The 23,148-nt window shown below is 37.0% G+C and overlaps 2 protein-coding genes across 14 annotated transcripts in view; one reads left to right on the top strand and one right to left on the bottom strand.

Annotated features, from left to right (window-relative positions):
- The window catches only part of Armc8 (armadillo repeat containing 8), a 98,869-nt gene that overhangs the window by 67,672 nt on the left and 8,049 nt on the right, over positions 1 to 23,148 (top strand). For all 11 annotated transcript variants that reach the window (XR_013436536.1, XM_040269852.2, XM_040269853.2 and 8 more), the window contains 8 exons: positions 1,587 to 1,669; positions 1,978 to 2,059; positions 5,440 to 5,526; positions 8,684 to 8,776; positions 11,488 to 11,637; positions 12,605 to 12,700; positions 19,246 to 19,341; positions 22,884 to 22,956. Coding sequence is in view for 10 of the 11 variants with exons in the window: in XM_040269852.2 (XP_040125786.1) it covers positions 1,587 to 1,669; positions 1,978 to 2,059; positions 5,440 to 5,526; positions 8,684 to 8,776; positions 11,488 to 11,637; positions 12,605 to 12,700; positions 19,246 to 19,341; positions 22,884 to 22,956 (760 nt within the window). In the remaining variant the exon portion in view is untranslated. The remainder of the gene's footprint in view (positions 1 to 1,586; positions 1,670 to 1,977; positions 2,060 to 5,439; positions 5,527 to 8,683; positions 8,777 to 11,487; positions 11,638 to 12,604; positions 12,701 to 19,245; positions 19,342 to 22,883; positions 22,957 to 23,148) is intronic.
- Nme9 (NME/NM23 family member 9) overlaps positions 10,057 to 23,148 on the bottom strand; it is a 44,304-nt gene continuing 31,212 nt past the window's right edge. Inside the window, exons 14-15 of one of the 3 annotated variants that reach the window (XR_013436537.1) lie at positions 17,129 to 18,707; positions 10,057 to 12,874 (exon numbers count right to left, since the gene is read on the bottom strand). Coding sequence is in view for 2 of the 3 variants with exons in the window: in XM_078043388.1 (XP_077899514.1) it covers positions 12,843 to 12,874 (32 nt within the window). In the remaining variant the exon portion in view is untranslated. Of the gene's footprint in view, positions 12,875 to 13,343; positions 18,708 to 23,148 lie in introns of those variants that run through there. The other 2 variants (XM_078043388.1, XM_078043389.1) reach the window with 2 other exon arrangements.

Genomic DNA, 23,148 nt, shown 5'->3' on the forward strand with positions numbered 1-23,148 from the left:
GCAGTCAGGCTTTCATATTAGGGTTGGGGTAGAATTGAAAAGAATGAATGGACCGAGAAAGGGGTAGGAGCTAGAGATGGGAGAATAGAATGGGTAAGCATAAAGGTCAGCACAGGATTAGATTTAGTCTGGGATAAGGAGTGGATCAACATATTCATGTACTTTGGCCACTTTGGGAACTTATATGAAAACTACTGTTCTGAACCTACAGCTAATGTGTGGCTCCCTGTTTTGAATAGTAGATATTCTTCTTCCTGGTCAATGTTAATTTCATTTCTATTTCCTGCAGTCTTCCTGATTGGCTTGGAAGATCCTGAGGTTTCCTACCCTTGCCTGTTCTGAAATCAGGCTTCAGAATCCTCCAGATTTTACTCCAGATCAGTGATCTTCAACATTGGTTCCACCAAACTCAGGAACTTTTTAAAAAAACATACATACAGGTTCCTGGGCCTCACCCCAGAGAAAAGGATTTAATTGGTGTGACCTAAACATAAGGATTTTTTTTTTCTTTTTGTTTTTAAAGCTCTTTAGGAGGTTGTTCTGTGTGGCTAGGGTTAAGATCTTTAGTATTCTGCCAGGCAAGATAATGACTCCCATTAATGGAAATATGACTCCCATACTGGGAATACCTGATAAATATAGAACTATTTCTCTAACCAGGACAGAATAACAGGTACGGCTAAGCATATGGACTCTGGAGTCAGATCCTGGGTTTAGCACTTTGATCCTAGGAAAACTGTATTAACTAGAATCCTCAATTTCCTAATGTGTGGATGGGAATAATCATGATAATGCAGACAAGAGATTGAGGATTAAATTAGGTGATATAACACGTTTAGCACAATGCCTGGCATGTAGAAGTACTCAACAAATATTAATTGTTTTTGTTAATATTTTTTGTGATGGCATTAACATTTTATTCTTTTTCCATGTGCCCACACAAGTTAAACTTCATTTCCTCTGAATACTTTATTTTGGCTCTGTACATTACTTGAAGGAAAATTGTAGTCCATCTTAAAAAGAATAAAGCTTCATGATTGAAGCTTAACTTGCTTCATGATACAGCAGGAGTTGGTGCCATAGTGAAAGACGGCAAGTGTTGCTTTTCCAGATATTTAACTTTGTTTCAATGGTCATGGTAAGAAAGTAACCACAGAGTGACTCTGTCAGAAAAATGATAAATTTCACTTCTTGAAGACTAACTGTGAACTATGATTTTCTAGAGTCTTTCTCTGGCAGGAACTTGCCTAATAGGAATTTAGTTATACCTCTCTTTTTTTCCCTCCAAGATTATTTATGCAACACCTCTGCAATACTTAATGCCATTTAATTTTTTTTAATTGTCTTTAAAAATAAAGAAACATAACCTGCCCCTATGCCCGTCGTTCATCCTGGCTTGTCCTTAGTGGGCTAGCCCTACCTTTCTGATGAGCTGCCTTCCCTTACTGCGAGATGATTGTTCAAGAGGTAAAAACTTTTACAAAAAACATTAAACGTTTAATGGACATTAACATACTTGCCTTTACAAGCAGTGAAGTTTGTCACCTTCATGTTGTTATTTATGCAGCATTAACCTTTTTCTCCAGATCATTGAGACTGAAAATATGATGGACCGAATTGTGACTGGCTTGTCTGAGTCTAGTGTCAAGGTGCGGTTAGCTGCCGTCAGGTATGAGCTTTAAATGGTCTGAATAAACATCTTTTGCTGTGTGTTTAACTTGTTTCCTCTCCGGTCCTTCACCAAGTAAGCACAGAATCCAAATGTTACTGGAAAGTATGCTCAGGTGAATTCATACAGTGTGTAACATCACCTAACAGAAAACCCAGCCTCCAAAGCCCATGAAGTGTCCTGACATAGTTGACTTACTCTCTATAGATGTACTTGAAATGTACACTAGTAATAGTGAAAAGCCAAGCAGTTTATTTGAGAAGTAAGTTTTGGCTTCTTAGAAAGCTAATTTTGATTATTCTTTGTAGATGTTTGCACAGTTTATCGAGATCTGTACAGCAACTTCGAACCAGTTTTCAGGATCATGCTGTGTGGAAACCTTTAATGAAGGTAAGAAGAAAGGGACATTAAGTGACCCATTCACACAGCGGCTTTGTGAGCTGAGTGAGCCAGTGGCACTCCCAGAGACAAGGAGTGTATCTGACTTGGGTAGGACATTTTGAACATTTGTCTCCTTGAATCTGATATTTTGAGCATCTACAAATCTATAGACTATGTTTCTGAGATTGACATCTTGTATGTGTGGGGGGGAATACAAACCTGGTTTGCTGTAGTTACTCATCTGATCTTTCTTCATGTTGAGTATTACTCTTTGAACTTGTAGTTTTTAATTATAAAAAAGAAAAGCATTATCCATTTCCAGATATAACAGGTTGTTAGTCTTTTGGCAATCTTTGAATTTTTTCTTCATTTATTTATTGACACATTATAGTTATATGAATTGATGGGATTTATTGTTACATATTTGTGCATGCATACAATATAACAAAATAATTTGGTCAACATTTCTCTTGAGCATTTCCCCCTTCCTTGTCTATGTCCCAACTCTTGGTCCCTTTCCTTTTCTGATCTCCCTTTGATTTTTTAGGAGATCACCCTTACCTTTGTTTTCCTCTCTAGTTTCCACATATGAGAGAAAACATTAACCCTTAACCTTGTGGATTTGACTTATTTCACTTAACAGGATGGTCTCTAGTTTCACCTGGATATTTTTTTTTTTTTTTTTTTTTTTAAGAGAGAGTGAGAGACAGAGGGGGATAGAGAGAGAGAGAGAGAGAGAATTTTAACATTTATTTATTTTTTTCTTAGTTCTTGGCGGACACAACATCTTTGTTGGTATGTGGTGCTGCTGAGGATCGAACCCGGGCCGCACGCATGCTAGGCGAGCGCGCTACCGCTTGAGCCACATCCCCAGCCCCCTCACCTGGATATTTTTTAACAGTAACTTTTTTTGGCATCAGATCTCCCAACCCAATTAAAAAAAAAAAAAAAAAGGTTGGGGGGATTCAGGGCAAATGAATATGGATTGGGAGAGTAGCAGGTTGCTGCTAATAATATTAGCTCTGTTATATCACAGAACCACAGGATACCTTGATCTTTCATCTTTTTTACCCCTTAAATGATTTATATATATGTATGTATATATGTATATATATATATATACACCTTGCATTTAGTTCAAAGAATTTTCTGTTTATTTAGGTTTTTTTCTTTTGTTTTTGAGTACTTACTTAAGACTAAGCAAGCCTTCAGACACGGTGGGCTACTACAAATTTTACTACGGAGCTCTTGCCCTGGCTTAAACTTCAGGTTAGAGTAAGTGTGACAGAAACAATCAAGAAAGACTTCACGCAGAAATATTGTGATGTGGCTCAATGTTTATAGCAGCACAATTCACCATAGCTAAACTATAGAGCCAACCTAGATGCCCTTCATTGGATGAATGGATAAAAAAAAAATGTGGCATATATACACAATGGAATATTACTCAGCAATAAAAGAATAAAATCATGGCATTTGGAGAAGATAATGCTAAGTGAAGTTAGCCAATCACAAAAAACAAATGCTGAATGTTTTCTGTGATCTAAGGAGGCTGACTCAGTGAGGTAGGGAGGGAGATCATGGGAGGAATAGATGAATTCTAGATAGGGAAGAGGGGTGGGAGGGAAAGGGAGGGGGCAGGGGATTAGCAAGGGTGGTGGAATGTGATAGACATCATTATCCAAAGGACATGTATGAAGACACGAATTAGGTGTCAACATACTTTATATAAAAACTGAGATATGAAAAATTGTATATATGTGTAATAAGAATTGTAATGCAAAAAAAACACAAAGTACATGTATAAAGACATGAATTGGCATGAACATACTTTATATATAAAGACTTGTGCTCCATATGTGTAACAAGAATTGTAATGCATTCCGCTGTCATGTATTTAAAAAATAAAATCAATTAAAAAAAAAAAAAAGAAAAGAAATGTGATGTGGCTTTGAAGGGAAAAGGACCAGGAGAATTTTCTAGGGAGAGGAATAGCAAGAACAGAAACATTATGTGTGGTATATGTAGGAAATAGCAAGGATCCCTTTATGACTGCCACAGAGGGGTCAGGTATGATGAGACAGGCATACCAGTGAACAGATAAGCACCAGATAGATAGAAGAGATGAATCGGTGCCATAGGCTTTGGAAATTGACATGCTGAGCCTTTCTTATGGGGAGGTTCATGATGGCAGAGTACATGATTTATGTGTTGAGGTCCTGGAATAAGGACAATGAGAGCCCCGAAGATTTAAGTCGAAGAAATGACAGGATTAGGTGTGTAACCACCCAATTAGGAACTGTCAGAGGACACCAAGAGGTTCTAAAAGATTGTCACAATATGGCCTTCTGAGACTTATCAGAATTTCTGCTTTCCAGTTGGCCTACCTAAGCAATCTGTGACAATCTTCCTTCCATTGCCTCTCCTCCCTGAGTTTCACCCTGTTTCGTCCAATTGGACATATGTCAGCCCTTCTGAATATTCCTTATTCTCTGCTCTTCTTTTGCTGCCTGAACCTAAGAAGCTATAAACTCAGGGGATTTGCCCACTCTCCATTCTCCAACTATAACATCAGTGCCTTTCTACACCGGGTGGACACTTTGTTCCAGGAACATGCTGGCTCCCACCAACAAAAATTCATTTCAGATCCACAATCCTTTATCTAAGACCATTGGGACTGGGTTTGGCATTCCTGGATTTTCAGAGACTCTCCTCAGTTAATTTCTTTTACTCCATTTTATTATTTTATTCCACTTTTTCTTGTTCTCAGATTGTACCTTTTTCATAGCAACTTGACTGCTACTATCCAGAATAACTCCCTTTGCATCTGGAGTCTCTGATTGCTCAGTTCAGAACTCCTCTGACATACAAATCAGAATGGAACACTATATGATTTCTGTCTAGTTCCCCCAGGGAAGGGGGTCTGTTGAGCAGTAATCTAGAAAGATTTTGTGCATTTGGGTACATGTGGGTATAATTACTCTCAAACTATGACTTTTAAAGAATTAAAATAATATTAAAAACTTGGAAGAAAATCAATGATTTGCTTTAGATATTTTTTGGTTCCTCATATTTCAGAGGCTATCTATCTGCAGATCTGTTGATATTTCTCTTGTTTTTTCCATTTTTTAAACTGTTGGTTAGCAAACTGCAAGAGAATAAGCTTGGACTTTAATTAAAAGTTTTATTCATGATTATTTTTTATCCTTCTTTTGGTGAAATTTAGCATTAGATGTCAACTTCTGAATTTCATAAGTTGTATTTTAAATCTTGTGTCTCTTCCATGTGAGAAATCAAGTTTAGAGATAATTATTATTTTTATATCGTCTTCTGTGGTCTCACCTCCATGATTCTAAATCATTAATGGTATCCTTTTGTTTATTCCAAAGGTTTTACAAAATGCACCAGATGAAATCCTAGTAGTAGCATCTTCCATGTTATGTAATCTTCTTCTTGAATTTTCTCCAAGCAAAGAGGTTAGTATTGATATCCTTTTCATGATGTTGCCTGTTCCAGCTAGCACTTAGTCAAATTAACTTTTCACAGTTGTTGACATTGAAATACATGGATTGGGTATAAAAACTACTTCTGAATTGTTTGATGAGGGTGATCATTTTTTAATATGACTATTATTTCCCAATATTCTTTCTATTCTACCTAGCATATTCAGTTTTTTAAAAGACATTACAAAGCTAGACAGAGTAGGATGTGCCTGTAGTCTCAGTTCCTCAAGAGGCTGAGATGGGAAGATCCCTTGAGCCCAGGAGTTCAAGACCAACCTGGGCAACATAGCAAGACCCCACCTCAAAAATAAATAAAGAAGTACATTAATTAATTAATTAATTAATAAGATATTACAGTTTATAGTCAATCTAAACTGCAAATATATGAAATAATTATACAAACAATAGACTATTTTCAAACTATACCTATACTAAAGAATAAATTAAGACTCAGTTTTGTAAACCAGGATTAGTTTTTGGTTTCTAATGTTGATGGCAGTTGTTTGGAAAGGAGAGAATGTTTTCCCACCCCTCTTTCTGCATTTTATAAATTAATCAAATTGTATATATTTTTTTTTAAATGGGGAAAACTAGAATTAGTAGAGGGGTAAACCTTAAAAAATCAGCTTGGCTGTATTATATCTCTGGTTTGGTGCTGGTAGTGTCTGTGCCTTGTATGCATGAGGCCCTGTGTTCAGTTCCTAACACTAAAACAAAACAAAAATCTGGCCTACCAAATCATGAACTCAAGTGTATTGGACATTTAGCAGTCCATTTTTGTTTTTTGTTTTTGTACATATCTCAGACACTATTTATTTATTCTTTTAATTTTTAAAAATTCTTCTTAATATTTTTAGATATATATGACAGTATATTTTGACATCTTATACATATGGAGTATAACTTCCCATTCTTGTGGTTGTCCATGATGTGGAGTTACATTGGTTGTGTGTTCTTATATGAACATAGGACAGTTAATGTCTGATTTATTTTACTGTCTTTTCTATTCCCATCTCACTCCCTTTCCTTCATTACCCTTGTCTAATCCAATGTACTTCTGTTCTCCCCTGCACACTTTATTGTGTGTTAGCACCTGCATATCAGAGAAAGCATCTAGCCTTTGGTTTTGGGGGGATTGGCTTATTTCACTTAGCACAGTAGTCTCCAGTTTCATCCATTTACCAGCAAATGACATAATTTCATTCTTCTTTATGGCTGAGTAATATTCCATTGTGTGTATGTGCCACATTTTCTTTATTCAATAATCTGTTGAAGGTCACCTAAGTTAGTATCATAGCTTAGCTATTGTGAACAGAGATGCTATAAACATTGGTGTGGCTGTGTCACTATGGTATGCTGACTTTAAGTATTTGGGGTATATGCCGAGATTTGGAATAACAGTCAAATGGTGGTTACATTTTAAGTTTTCTGAGGAATCTCTGTACTGCTTTCTAGAGTGGTTGCCCTAATTTGCAGCCCCACCAGCAATGTGTAAGGGAACCTTTTCCCCCCACATCCTCACCAACATTTATTATTACTTATATTCTTGATAATTGCCATTCTGACTGGATGGAGTGAGCCGAAATCTCAGTGTAGTTTTTATTTGCATTTCTTAATTGCTAGAGATGTGGAACATTTTTTTCATATATTTGTTGGCCAATTGTATTTCTTCTGTGAAGTGCCTGTTCAGTACCTTGAGTAGTCCCATTTTTGTTGAATTGATTTTCTTCAGGAAGGCAGTATTGACATGTGGAGGTTCAAAGACAGTTATTAAAAATTTTAGAACAAAATGGGAGAGACTGGAAGCAGAGAAAAGCAGAAGAGTAGGGCAGAGCTTCCAACATGTTCTCTGCCCAGTAGTGGGGTCTTGGCTAGATTATGATCAGATCTTCCTTCAGAATATTTAGGGTCCACTATTTAGGGAAATTTAGGTGGAAGAACTCAGGCAAAGAATCATTAATAATGATCATTTTTTAAAATATTAAAAATAAATTCGATTCTGTTCTGGAAGGGAGGGAAATGCTATAAGAAATTGTTGAGCCATTAGTAAAACTGGAATAGAGACTATAGAATGATAAAAGTATTGTTTTAATTTAATGGTAACTTTTCTGAAGTTGTTAACTATACTGTGATTGTGTAAGGGAATAAACTTCTTAGGAAATACACATTAAGGGTAAAGGGCATGGTATGTGCACTCAGATTTGAAATGGTGAGATAAAATAATGTGGATGTAGGTGAACAAAATGAGATATGATAAAGCAACTATGGAAAAAATGTTTAAAAATACCACAATTTGTATAAATAGAAGAGTATATAACTCTTTCAAAAATGTCATCTTGCAAGGCACTGCACTTTTAAATATGGAAATCTGAATTGCTTAAGACATTTCTAGAATCCACTTGTCAGATGGCCTTTAAACATTAATTAGTGATAATAAATCTTAATCTTCTAAATTTTGAATTTTTCTAGAAATTGCCAGAAAGAAACTCATTGTCAGCCTAGTACTTACTACAGTAAGTGGTCAGACTGAAGCATGCTATTTTCAGTGTAAAATGTGGCATGACTATAAAAGTACAAATCTGTTTTGCTTACAAAATTGAAAAGTAGTCCCGAAAATAGTTCTCAAAGATGAATTCCATAGCATTTAGGAATAAAACTGACTATTTGGAAGGAGGACGATTTGGTTATCTAAGTTCTGTTATATTTCTTTCCTAAACCAACCACTGCTTCATAATCCTAGATGGTAAGCAGCACACAAAGTCCGTACACAAATGAGGCAGGCAGGGCCAGTGTCAGAGGGTGTTGAGAGTGAGGGTGGGGAACTAGACGGTGGTCACACAGGTGTGTGTGTGTGAAGTACAGAAGGTCAGAGTCTCCAGAGTCTGTCAGGACTGCAAAGAAAGAATATGGCACAATGATGATGATATTGTGAGAGAAAAGGTGTCCTTTCCCTCCTCCAGGTGATTTTTGTGGCTGTATCATTCCTGCTTTTTGAAGCTTGCTTGGAACTGAGTAAGAATGGGAAACAAATTATATAATACTAGGGTATATACACATTTACTTCGCAAAATGGACTATAAAGCTCTCTCTCTCTCTCTTTTTTTTTTTTCTTAAACTTTTGCAATCACAGCCAATTTTAGAATCAGGAGCTGTAGAGCTACTTTGTGGATTAACCCAGAGTGAAAATCCTGCTTTACGAGTGAATGGAATTTGGGCTTTAATGGTATGTTTTACATATTTTATTATTTCATAATTTATATAATTCTCAAAGTTAGAACTAAAGAATGTATTATTTGAAATGTCAGGATTTTTCTGTTTTAAAAACCTGGCTATTATGGCCCAGTTTTCTAATGACCTAGAACCTAGAAAATAGGGTATTCAACTTTCAGATTTGACTGTAAGCAAGTTGCTTGGCCACAGTATGCCTGTTTTCTTCTTATTATGAAAAGTGAACAGATGTTGAAACTTCAATTACTTAATCTTGGGAAAACAATTTTTTTTTACCATGAATATAGTGATATTTCTAGAGAGCTGCCTACTTTACAAAGTATTTTATTCTCTTCTTTGCTCTAAAGTACAACATTATGAAGTAGACTGAGTATTCTTACCATACTTTACAGCTGATTTTTTAATTGACAAAAATTGCATGTGTTTAAGATGTACAACATGTTTTAAAATGTATACACATTGTATAATACCTGAATTGAGCTGATAACACGGATTGCCTCATATGCTTTTCAGAGTGATTAAATAAATTGCCAAGATTATAGGTTTAGAACATAAATGCTTAATAATTTAACATTTTCTAATAAATAATTTATAATAATGGATTTTGAAATTATGACATCAACTGGACAGTGTGGTGCACACCCATAATAACAGCTCAGAAGGCTGAGGCACAGGATTAAGGGCCAGCCTTGGCAACTTAGTGAGGCCCCATCTCAAAATATAATAAAAAGGGCTTAGGTATAACTCAGTGGTAGAGCACTTGCCTACCATGAGCTGAGTCAGTCTTCAGTACTGCAATAAATGAATGAATAAATATATGAATAAAAGAAACACACACACACAGAACCCTTTTTCCTTAAGATCATTAAAGTAAGTTTTATTGAAATTGGAAAGGAAGTAAACCTACATGATATTTTAAAAACATAATTATAGTAGTTATAATTTAATTGCTGTATACCAGATACTCTTGTTTCCTCTATTTCTTATTTTAAGTTATATTGGTATATATCTACCTTACAAATGGGAAACTAGGGCTCCAGGAAGTTAAATGAATCGTGAGGGAGAAGGCCTCACAGCTAGTAAGTATGGAAATGGGTTCTGAAGCTGTCCCAATCTGTACTCTTCTTCCTGTTCCACGTCTGCTTTGTTTTCATCCAAACTTTGAAATAGAAATAACCATCTTCTAAGCAAGCACCAAATCCAGTGGTATCATAGTTATTTTTCCCCTTAACTTCACACTGCTTTTAAAACTCTTTTTCTTCTTAAAACTCTGTCCTGGGACTTTTTTTTTTTTTAATTCACTTTTTATTAAGCCTCGTTTTCAACCTTCTTTTCAGGGAACATTCCCCCAAGTTTCACTTCACACTTCAGTTTCAGGAACTCCCCATAATGGAAAAGGTTACTTCAAAACCTACATATCTGGATATGGCTGTTATCTGTTCCCAAGATCTATCACTTAAACAACCTGTGGAACTTCATTTGAGAACTCCCTGAGAATAGCAACTTTAATGTGAGAAACTGAACTTACACCCCACTCTAAAAGTTCAGACAAACAATCTTATTTTCAACAATCTCCATATTATTAGTTGCCATGTTCTCTACCTACAAAATATACAACATTGGACTTGTCTTCAGCCTGGATCTCTTCACTTGATCTTAATCAAAAGTCCAAGATGCAATGGTCTAGGTCTAATACTCCTTTTGCTCTACCATATTGTCTTGCATCATTGGTAACTTTATCTCTCATGTTTTAGCTCCTTAATTAAAATAAATTCCTGGAAGGCAATAGCTACATATTACTTAAAGAGATTTTTATATCAAAAGTTGATGAGTTATGATTTAGAATTTGCCATGTTTTTGTTTTGGGTGGGTAGGTTGTTTCTTTTTAATTCAGACATATTATTATAGTTTTCAATTAGCTGGGCTAATTCATAATGTGAATAATAAAAAGGAACAAAGTAGCTACTGTTTGCTGGTAGCCAGGACATACCTTCTTCTCCCTGGAAAATTTCCTGTGTGATAGATCCTAGTCATCCAATACCTAGCATAGTATTAGGAACACAATAGGTGCTCTCATGCTGGTAGAATTAGCACATCACTGCTTATCTTCATCTATAATAAGTGAGTACTTTGAAATTGTTTTCAAAATGCATGGCACAGTATAGTTATCAATAGTCATATGGTTAGGGCTGGGGTTCTGACTCAGGGGTAGAGTGCTGGCCTAGCACGTGTGAGGTGCTGGGTTCAATCTCCAGTACCACATTAAAAAAAAAACTAAATAAACAAAGGTATTGTATCTGTCTACAACTAAACATAATTTTTTTACAAAAATGGTCATATTGTTACTAAAATACAGGGAAAACAACTTGATAACCATAAATATAAAATGTATTTATTACTTCTCAAAAGTAATAAATACATTTTGTATTTATCTGAGAAACCTTAAGACCTTCAAATGCCCATGCCAAAAAGTAATCATATTCATCATTATAGGTGTATACCTAAGAGTAGCAGTTATCCTTCTCTTGACAAATAGAAATATAGGAAATTAACAGGAATCAGAAAAATAGTATTACTCATACTTAAGGATTTTAACAGATTCTGTTTATACTTTGAAAATTATCAGAATTAATACAAAAATAAAAATTATATAATTTAATAAAATAAATATAGAAATGATTCTTGCAACTTCTTTAATCCTTTCAGAATATGGCATTTCAGGCTGAACAAAAAATAAAAGCAGATATTTTACGAAGCTTGAGTACTGAACAGCTATTCCGGTTATTATCAGATTCAGATTTGAACGTGCTGATGAAGACATTGGGACTTCTTAGAAATCTCCTTTCTACTCGACCTGTAAGTAAAATCACCCAGGCTTCCAGATTAGCTAGCCCTCCGTGTCCATAACCCAATACTGCTGTCTCTGCTCCCCAACATCTACCTATGAGTATGACTCAATGTTGCCCCTTTTCAGAGAAGCATGGAGTTGATGTCTTGACCTGCCACATTCATAGGTGTTCTGGGAGCCCCCCTGCCCAACACTGCTGTACTGCCCATCCTATCTGTCTGTCCTCCCTTTGCACCAAATATATATCTGCCTTGATTTGTTACTTTATTCTTGCTTGGTTTGCTGGCCACATTTTTCATCTGCCTGAATCATTTATCTCTGAGGTTTCTGCTTGATTGAATTTAGAGAACTCTTCTTAATGCCATTCCATAGACACTCCCATACCTTCCCCTCCCACATTTATTGGATTAACCTCTGGAGATGTCATTGTGGAGATTAGTGGGTATTTGTCAATAGAAGAGGCACAGCTTTGCTGGTGGGGTCACACTCAGTGTAGTTCTGTGGTGTTCCCTGACCAACCATGTCAGGTGACCACTTCAGGTGGATGAAGAAACATGGTCATATTTTACTTCTCTGTGCTTTGCTTGTCTTTTGAATCATCTTCATACAGTTGTGCTCCAAGATAGTATTAATACCTACACTGTATTTTCCATGTCTGCCCCCCAATCCATAATTTTATGCTTCCTTTTTGTTTAATATCTTTGGGCTTGAGGACTCCCACTGATTTTAGTTCTGTATTCTATCAGACCAACTCTATGTTCTTTTTGTAGTAAAGTCATTCAGAAACGTATTTGAAGGCAAAGTGCAGCTTTACAGTATAATAAATACTATTCTTTGGCATCTCGTTCTATATGCTGTGTTGTTCTGCTTGAAGCAACTGTGTATCATAGAATGTTAACTTTTAGAAGCTTTCTGTTCTTTCTGTGGGCTTTTCATTTCCCAGATGATAACCGTGGCCTTCCCATTGTTTTACAGCATATAGATAAAATAATGAGTACTCATGGAAAGCAAATTATGCAAGCCGTCACCCTTATTCTGGAAGGGGAGCATAACATTGAGGTCAAAGAGCAGGTATGTGTCTTTTCTCCTGGGGAGTATTTTCTGAATGTGAGTACAAAGGCAGATCTTAGTTAGGAACCTCCTAAAATGTTCAGGTCTGAAGAAGACAGGGTACTGCTGCTATGGAGGGTCCATAGGCAAGAGAGAGGCTCCATCAGCCCTTGAACTCTTCAATATTTCTTCTTCCTGGAATAGAAAAAAACATGACCAGAGTCTATAGTTTCCCCCTGCGTCACACATTGTATACACTCTCCCTGTCTTTAAAGTAGCAGCCTTCTTTGGTCATCCTGGAATTATTCCTTTCTCCAGAATTCACTATTTCTAGCCCTTTCTGCCACCGTGCTATAAACCTAAATTCTTACAACTCCCTAGTCAGAGAATTTCTTATCCTGTTGATGGTTTTGGTTTCTTTACTCTTAGGCATCTTCTGTTCTTAGTCACCATCTGAACTCCTCCTTTCTGTTGGATTTTAGTAGGGCAAGATTGTGGTAGACATAAAAGTATGGACACTGCATTTATCAGGGAACCTCATGGGAAACACTTTTCTGTATTTTCTGGGTGATATCAAGGCAATTTTAATGTTATATATATTTTACTTTGCCATAAAAATAAAGGTCACTTGCAAATTTAAGATTTTTACACAGAATCTGAGGTGTTAGGTTTAAATTTATTGAGTCATACATATATATGTATGTATGCCTATATTAATGCTAGAAACTTGCCAAAATCATTAGTGGAAAGTTGGGCATAGAGAGTCTAAGTGCAGGGCCCAGACTTCTCCTCTTCTGTGTTCTGGAGCTGGAGTAGTTCAGCTAGCTTCCAAAGAGCAGTCCCAGGAGTAAGAGCAGAAGGACTTAGCAGCTGTGATGTAATTCATGAACAGAAAATGTTAGATTGATGGACTGCTTTTAAGATGTTTTGATGATTTTTTTCTTAAAATTAATCTCCAAAGCATCACTGAAGTGAAATGAGATGAAATTCATTACTGGAAATCTTATTAACAGGAAATACATTGTTCAGAAGAAACTATTCTATTTGGAGACCAGTGGAATAGATTTTGTCTAGGAAAGATAGCTCACCTGGATAGAATTTCCCTAACTTGAAAAATAAAGCAAGACAGGAAGGCTAGGTGAGATTTAGATGAGGACAAACAAAAAGACCAACAACAGAGGGTTTTTTTTTTGTAAGAAACAGATGACACTCTCATACAGATTTTGGAGATGATCCAGAAGTAGACAAGTATGGAATGCTTAAACTGCCTAGTCCTTAGCTGTAAGTTTACTATAATGCTTCTCAAAAATATCTAATGAATAATTTTTTAATCTAGGCCTAATTGATGTTCAGTATGTTGCAGCGATAAGTTTGTATATGTGTAAATACCCATGAAACCATCACCATAACCAAGATGGTGAACATATCTATCACTCTCTTTAAAAAAAGAGGAACTAGACAAGAATGTTCATCTGTCCCAGTCCAGTTCAACATTATACTGTTATATCTACCAAGTATAGTAAGTCAAGAAAAAAAGATATCCAGATTGGAAAGGAAGAAGCAAAACTACTCCCAGACAACATAAATAGAAAGTGCCATAGATCCATCATAAAAATCTAGAACTGATGAGCATGGTGGCGCATACCTGTAATCCCAGCAGTTTAGGAGGCTGAGGCAAAAGGATTGCGAGTTCAGAGCCAGCCTCAGCAAAAGTGACGTGCTGGGGCTGAGGTTGTGGCTCAGAGGTAGAATGCTTACCTACCATGCATGAGGCACTGGGTTCGATCCTCAGCACCACATAAAAATAAAATAAAGATATTGTGTCCACCTAAAACTAAAAAATAAATATTTTTTTAAAAAATGTGACGTGCTGAGCAATTCAGTGAGACCCTGTCTGTAAATGAAATACAAAATAGGGCTGGGGATGTTCCTCAGTGGTTAAGTGCCCCTGAGTTCAATTCCTGGTACCCTCCCACCCGCCAAAATCTAGAGCTTATAAATAAGTTAATAAGCAGGTCACAAAACAGAAAAATTGATTTTATTTTTACATATAAGCACTGAACAATTAGAAGTGGAAACAGTGCCATTTAATAGTAGCTCAGAAAAAAATGAAATGCTTTGGTATAAATTTCAGAAGGATCTGTACACTGAAAATGACAAAACTCTGATAATGAAAGAAATCCAATAAATAGAGAATACTATGTTAAAATTCCATTTAACATTTTAATCATTTAGAGAATATTATGTTAAAATTCTCCCAAGGAGATTTACTGATTCAACATTATCTTAATAAAAATCCCAGCATACCTCTTATAAACATTAATATAAATGTAAATGCTAGAATATCTACTATGAAATAGAGTAATCAAGACAGTATGCCATCAGCAAATAGTTAGCACGTTAATACAACAGATTAGAGTCCAGAAATAGGCCCACACATATATGGCAATTGATTACTGCAAACATGTGAAAGCACCATTTTCAACAAATGGTGCTGTAACAATTTTTGACAAAATATTTTGCCAAAAAAATTTAACTTGGATTATATCTCACAGCTTAGATGAAAATTTATTCATAGGCATAACAAAAAAGGCATAGAGAAAATCTTTGAAAGATTAGGCAAAGGGTTCTTAGATATGATAGTATAAATATCCAAAAGGGAAAACTGGTCTTCATCAGAATGTAAAACTATTTTTGAAATGAACTGTAAGAGAATGAAATGACAAAGCATCCACCTGAAGGAAATATTTGTGAATCCTATGTCTTATGGACACATTGGACACAGTGACTTTTGTCCAGAATATATAAAGAGGTCTCAATAAGCAAAAAACCAACCAAATAAAAAAGCCAAGTGAACAATATTAACAGACACTCCATGATAAAATATCAGTACACTCTTTTAGATTGGCTAAAAATATTTTAAAACTGATAGTGCATCAAATGGCAATGCAGATGATACACTTTGGGTTTTGCAGTATCTTTTAAGATTGAAGATATACAGTTATCCCTCAGTGTCTGTGGGGGATTGGTTCCAGAACACCTAGGAATACCAAAATCTACAGACCCTCCGGACCAGTACATAGTATTTGCATATAACCAAGGCATATCCTCCTGTATACTTGAAATAATCTCTGACTACTTATAATATCTAATGTAATATAAAGGTTATATAAGTAATCATCATTTTTTAAAAAATAATGACCAGAAAAAGTTTGTACATGTTCAGTATGGACACATTTTTTTTTTTAATATTTTCCATCCATGGTTGGTTGAATCCATAGAAATGGAGTGCCAATTGTACTTACCATAAAGCCAACAATCTCATTTCTAAGCATGTGTTCACATAAAGCAAAAACCTATATTCACACAAAAACTTGCAGATGAACAACAAAAAAAGTTTATAACAACTGTTTTGGTAATCACCACAACCTAGAAATAAGCCAGATGTCCCTTAACTGGGCAGTGAATACACTGTGGGATACCAGTCAGCAATAAAGAAAGACAAACTGTTGATGCATTCAACAACATGGATGTATCTTAAGTGCCTTATGCTACGTGAAAGAAGCCCAATTTAAAAAGAAGCATTCTCTATGCTTCTATTTCTATGAGTCTGCAGAAGACAAAGTCATAGAAGAGAGAACAAACATATCCCAGACTTAAGGGAGGAGTAAGGGACTGTAAAGGGATAACATAGGGCATGTGGGGAGGGAGACAGAAGACCATTCTGCATGCTTAAGGCTGATTGTGGTGAGAGATTTATAAGATTTTGTACATTTATCAGGTAGAAATCAAACCAAAAAGTGAATTTTATTGTATTTATAATAACTGTGTCCTTATTTTTAACCCCAAAAAGTCAACTTGAATTTTATTTGTAATGACATCCAATAGATCAGTTTGGGAAGAAGTGACAATATTGAGTCTTCCAATCATTGAATACACACTATCTTCCCAATTAGTTAGGTTTTTAAAAATTCTTTATAGCAATATTTTAAAGGTTTTTGTATACAGATCATATACTTCTACATTCTGAGAAATACTAATGGATAGTTTTCTTGTAATGTGTTTATCTGGTTTTGGTATTGAGATAATGCTGGCTCTAGGAAACAAGATGGGGGTGTTCTCCAATCTTCCTTAAGAATTTGTAGAGAACTGGTATTCTTTTTTTAAAATGTTGGTCGAAACTTCAGTGAAGCCTTGTAGACATGGTGTTTCTTTTGTGAAAAGATTAGCTACACATTCAGTTCTTTAATAGGAACAGGACTGTTCAAGTTCTTTATTCTTGAGTGAGCTTTGGTATTACGAGTTTCTGTAATGCTATACAATCTCTATAGTAACCCTTTACCCATGCTGTTCTATCCTGAAAGTAACTAAAGATAATATGTAAGTGAATATTCATGGCCTCTTCAGAAAAACTTTATTTACTAGAACAGGCAGTGGTAAATAAATCACCTGTTTTCATGAAGGAGGCTCTGCCAGGCTAAAACCAACAGGAAAAGAATGAGCCAGCAACAGGGACAGAAGTAGAGCTTGGCTGAGGGTGCAAAGGGAACATGGAAGAATCTTTCTTCTTCTCAATTTTCTTCCCATTTCAATCCTATGAATTAGCTAAAGCAGAAAAAGAAATAATGGAAATGACTCTGACCAAGGATAGGAATTCTAAAAGGTTTCATGACCAAGGTGCCCCTGGGGAAAGGAGAATACATTTAGATTCATTGGGGAGAATGACATTTATAGGGAGATACCTCAAAATAGACTAGGGCAGCAAGATAAGTAATTGATTCCTCTTTTTGGAGTGTTAGAATAGACCCATGGAAAGCATACTATAAACATTTCTGTGGAGATAAAACCAAATGTTAAAAAGTTCAATTAGTTCTAGGGCCAAATCAATTCAATATACCAAACAGCAGAGATAAAAAAAAAAATACACACGTGTGTATATCCACTAATATGAACAATTGGAAATCAATGAAACAGACTAGGGATTAGCAAACTGTGGCCTGTGGGCTAAATCCAGCCCACTGCCTCTTTTGGTAAATAAAGATCACTCTTAAATCTGACATCTTCCCTAGGTCAACTCTAATTTGAGGGAAAGATCAGAGTCTCCTGATCATTACCTAGCTAGTCCTCCAGTGCCCGATTAGGAATATATATAAATATATATATTCCTTATTTTACTTATTTATATATATAAAATTATATCCTTATTTTATTTATATACATACATATGTATGAATGATTCTAAATTGTATTTCTTCCGTCTCTTGTTTCCCAGAGGCACCCTTTTCCTAGTTCACAACTCAGGGTTCGTTCACTCCCTAAAAATCTAGTTACTACACTGTATTAATCTAGATGAATAAAACTACATACCCTTTAGTATATTTGAGGGTTTAGGCCTGAGTAAAAAAAGAAAAAAAAATCTCAATGGCATAATAAACTGAAGTCTTGCAAAGAATAAAGTTAGAATTTGAGATAATTATTAGTCTCTCCCCCACTTCACCACTCAACCTACCAGAGCAATTGCTGACTGTACTGCAGGAGGGGTCAGTGTCGCTTCCTCCAGGAAGCCTCCTGGCCCTTGCAGGATTCAGCAAGTGCTTGCTCTTCAGGCTTTCTTGGTTCTCTGTTCTACTTTAATCATACCACAGTGAAATGTAATTCCTCATGTCACAGTTTACAAGTCAAGGAGTGTATCTTATTCCTGTCTCAAGCCTCATGCCTTGAAGAAGGCAGCTCCATGATAGATGTTCAGTAAATCTTTTGAGTTACTAAGTCTGGCACCAGCTTATTACCCCTACCACAGCCCTATCTCCTTTACCTTAACCCTTGCCATCTGCTGGTTTAGCTATCAAAAAGGACCAGCGGACAAGAGCAATCTCTTCTTCTGAGAAGAAACTCCAGGCAGTGCAGTGGTTGTCCTCTAGATGTCCCATTGTCCCATTGAACTGGTGGGTACGGGCTTCCTCCAGTCTGCACGGCAGGTCAATCTGGACTTCATTCCTTCACACATTTTGCTTCCTTTCCTATTCTTCTAACAGGGGTCAAAAAAAGTTAAGAGGTTCTAATTGCACATGGTCCGTGTAGCTGGTGGACATGGTCTAGGCTCTCACCCAGAGGTTGTTAGCTTGGGAGCAAGTCACAGGTGGAGGCTTGGGGAAGGGAGGGGAACAACACTAATGAAGTATTCACCAAACAGAATGCACTTTGAAGAAATCTGTGGGTTAATCACAAGAGCTTCTCTCAGAAATGAGCTTTCCAAGACAAAAAATAATAATAAAATACTTTTTCTTTTTTCCTTTTGTGGTACTATAGTATGACCTATATGACATGACTTTACCCAGCTTAATGCTCAGCAAGAAACCCCAGGAGTGTTTGATGTGTTTTTGCCTAAAGTAGACTTAGGTTGGGGGTGGTTACTTTTGTTGGCAGTGTCAGGAGTTGAGAAAGCAGGGCCATTGATAATGGAACCTGTGAGAATACATGTACCTTCAGGTGAGAAATTGCCCAAACTCTTGAGAGACTGGGAGCCTCAGAGGATTCTTGATTTCTGGGTCTTTGTTCTTTTTCAGACACTCTGCATCCTAGCCAACATAGCAGATGGGACAACAGCAAAAGAACTTATTATGACTAATGATGACATCCTGCAGAAAATCAAATATTACATGGTAAGCCCTTGTCCCCTTCACTGCAGCATTGGAAGGCAGGGACTGTAGTGTTATTGCAGGAATTTTTTAAGAAGAATAAATTATTGTGACAGATTTAGGGGACTCTTCCATCCAAGAGGGTGGAAAACACTAACTCCTTGAAGCTTGTGCCATTGGAGATACTAACATCTACCACCCAATCCCCACTCCACTCATCTGCTGATTGCCTCCTTACCCAGTGAAACTGTGGGCTCTTGGCTTTCTCTCAGTGCCCCAATTCTGTCTCCCTTCTCAAGGCTTCAGTCCCATGGAACTAAGGTGCTTCCCTGGCACCTTAATTTCTCAACCCATTTGCTTCCAAATAGCATGCCACCTACTGCTGTGGCCATGCCCTATATCATTTCATCACCCATGGCTAAAATCTGTCCTCCTCTTTTCATTTTCAACATATCCTAACTGAATTCTAACCACAGAGGAACCTGCCTCCTCTTGGCCACCACACAGTTAACAATTGCAGAGGAAGGACAGAACAAGCTGATTGATCCACTTCACAAAATCCACCTGGGCACTCAGCCTCACTGGGTATCCTTCAGTGACTCTCAAGCAGTTTGGTACCCCCATTCTCCACAAACAAGAATAGGTTCTTACCCTCTCCTCATTCTTTAAACTTCATTTCTTCCCTCCCCGTTACTCTTAGTGATGACCTAGTTTTTTGCTTTATTAAAAGAATAGAAGCTAAAACTTTTTGAGGCTCTTGTTCCACCTTGAAGTCAAATCCATACTCTCTTATGACAGCCCATCATGTACTGCAAGATTCAACCCCTCCTTATCCTCCGCTCATTACCTTGCTCTCTTCTTTGCTTAGTACGTTGGCTTCTTTCATTTCCTCGGCAAGGCCATGCTCTTGCCTGCCTGAGGATCTTCACACATACTGGCTTCTCTTCCTGGAACACTTTTTTCCACTCCTTCTCACTCTTCATACCTAAGCTGAACTGACCCTTCCTCTCTTAATTCTATGTTCCTGCATCCTGTTTCTTGCCTTTATAGCATTCAGCTCAGTTATAGTGAGTGTACCACCTGAGCCTCTCCTCTACCAGGCATAAACTCCATGACATTAAGGACACATCAGTTTGTTCACAGTTCTGTATCCAGCACCTTGTAGTACCTGGCCTTTCAGGTAAGCTCAGTAAACTTGGGTGAAAACCTCCTGCTTCCACCAGGAATTCCCTGATCTTTCCACATAGTAGCTTTCATCTCTTGACAGTCCTTTCATCAGCAGAGGAGTGCTTGCCTAGCATGTAAGAATCCTTGGGTTCAATCTTCACTACAAAAACAAAAAGCAAAGAAAGTTTCCCTTAACCTTGCATACACCTACCTCTCTGCTTCTGTTTGAAGTTACATTTCTTAAAAGCATCTTCTGCACATACTTTCTCCCTCCTTACCTCAAAGTTCATTCTCTAACCTAATTCATCTGGCCTCCATCCCCATCACCTGAAACTGTTCTAGTCAGGGTCACCAGTGATCTCTGTGATGTCAAATCCAAACGGTGCTTTCTCTCCACTTCTTACCCCACCCACTTACAGCAGACTTCAGCATTGCTGTTTCTTCCTCCAGAAAAATCTCTTTGTCTTGGCTTCCATGACCTTCTCTTGATCCCCTTGCCTGGGCCGCCTTCTTCTACAAGCTTTCCTGAATCACTGATTCATGCCTTGGCTATATAACATAATTTCCTGGGGAGCTTTCAGAGACTATAGCCTTGCTTCTCCCAAGATTCTGATATAAAAGGCCTGAAGTATAGCCTGGTCATCAGGATTTTTAAAAGTTCCCTGAGTGGTTTTTACATAAAGAGTTAAGAACAATTGGCATGGGGAATCTTGTCCACCCTGTGGCTTGTACTGTCATTTCTATGCTGATGATTTCTAAGTATCTGCCCCCAACCTCGACCTCTCTTCAGAACTCTAGACTGATATCTCCCTGTCTACTCAGTATTTTTATGTGACTGTCTGATAGCCTCTCAAGTTTGGTATTCAAAAATGAATTCTTAGCTATCTCCCTTAGATTTACGTGTCTCACCTCCTGGTCTTTACCATTTAGTTTAGTGGCTTTGCCATCTACCCCATTGCCAAAGCCTGGGAGTCTATCTTAATTTCTCTAGCTCTTACCTTCACTCATGTAATTTATTGCCAAGTCCCATGAGTTCTTCCTCCAAAACTAATCTTGAATCTGTTCATATCTTTCTATCACCACTGACCCTTTCTGGTCTATGCCATAGTATATTATGACTGATTGACTACATAATCATAGTAGCCTCCAGGTTCTTCTGCTTTGTTACTTCAGTCCCATCAGCCAAAGTGATTTTCTAAAAGTGTAAATAAGATCTTGTCCCTCCATTGTACAAATCCTATAAGAGCTTCCTCTGAACTCAGAATGAAATCCAGAGTCCCTGCTCTGGTCTTCAAGGGCCCACAATTTAGCCATGCCTCCTTCTCTGAATATACATCTTCTTACCTCAGATCTTTTCAAGAACTGTTGTTCTTGGAAACCCTAGCCTCTTGAGTTTTGCACATCTGGCACCTTCCTTCTTTAAATCTCTGTTAAAATGTTGCCTCTTTCAAAGAGATGTTCTCTGCACCATCTAAATTAAGTTCCTGCCCTCTAGTTTCATTGATTGATTAATGAACTTATAAATAGTAAATGCTTTTTATAGTATGTGCAAGTTCATTTATTCAGTTTACCCATTGATGGCCTGAGGCTGTGAGCAGATGGTAAGTTTTATTCTGTTTGGTCTTAAAGGAGTTCAAACTGGACATCTCTTAAAAACTGTTGCCAGGTAGAAGATGAATCACTAAGCATAGAATTCTAACAGAGGAAGCCATGACAATTTCTTTTTCTTCTTGGTAGAGGTACAGTCCTACTTAGGAGATAAATCTGTCTTGACCTTCAAGAAACCATTAAGAATATTATGTAATTGGTAGTTCATTGGTTATGCATGAATTATTTAAATATGCTAGCTTTTTTTTTTTTTTAATTGACCACTAGGTAAATAACCTTAAGATTGTTTTACTGCTGGGCGTGGTGGCACATGCCTATAATCCCAGTGGCTCGGGAGGCAGAGGCAAGAGGGTCGAAAATTCAAAGCCAGCCTCAGGAAAAGCAAAGCACTAAGTAACTCAGTGAGACCTTGTCTCTAAGTAAAATAGAAAATAGGGCTGGGGATGTGGCTCAGTGGTCCAGTGCCCCTGAGTTCAATCCGCAGTACCAAAAAAAAATTCTTTTACTCATGAGTCCTTTTTCACTTAGGAAAAAGCACTCTATAAATGATCCAACTTAGCCAGAAACGGTTGTACTTTCAGTATATAAACAAAAATAAACAAGAATTATGTTTTAAAAGATAGGCTGCTCAATGATAGTTGATACATTTGATAAAGTAGAGATTGGATCTAGTCTTTTAGGATCCTTCTACAGAAATAAGAGTAATTTAATTATCACCTATGATATGTTACTCAAAAAAAATGATCTGAAATGAGATCACCTTCATTTTTAATCCTTTTCTATATTACTAGGGTCATTCACATGTCAAACTGCAGCTTGCTGCTATGTTTTGTATATCGAACCTCATATGGAATGAAGAGGAAGGTAAGAGTCTGGTGAGATTTTTCCTGAAGAAAAGTATGGGAAGATAAAAGTATGGCATAGGGAAAGCAGAAAGTTCCCCTGAGATTTTAGACAGGGGCCCTACTCATTGGCCTAACTTGCCCTCACCACCCTACAGAGGCACCCCAGTAGGAGAGTCAGTGGGACTAGCCTGAATCAGCTGACCTGAGCCAA

This window comes from Ictidomys tridecemlineatus, chromosome 3 (assembly GCF_052094955.1).
Source record: "Ictidomys tridecemlineatus isolate mIctTri1 chromosome 3, mIctTri1.hap1, whole genome shotgun sequence".
NCBI classification, from domain to species: Eukaryota; Metazoa; Chordata; class Mammalia; order Rodentia; family Sciuridae; genus Ictidomys; species Ictidomys tridecemlineatus.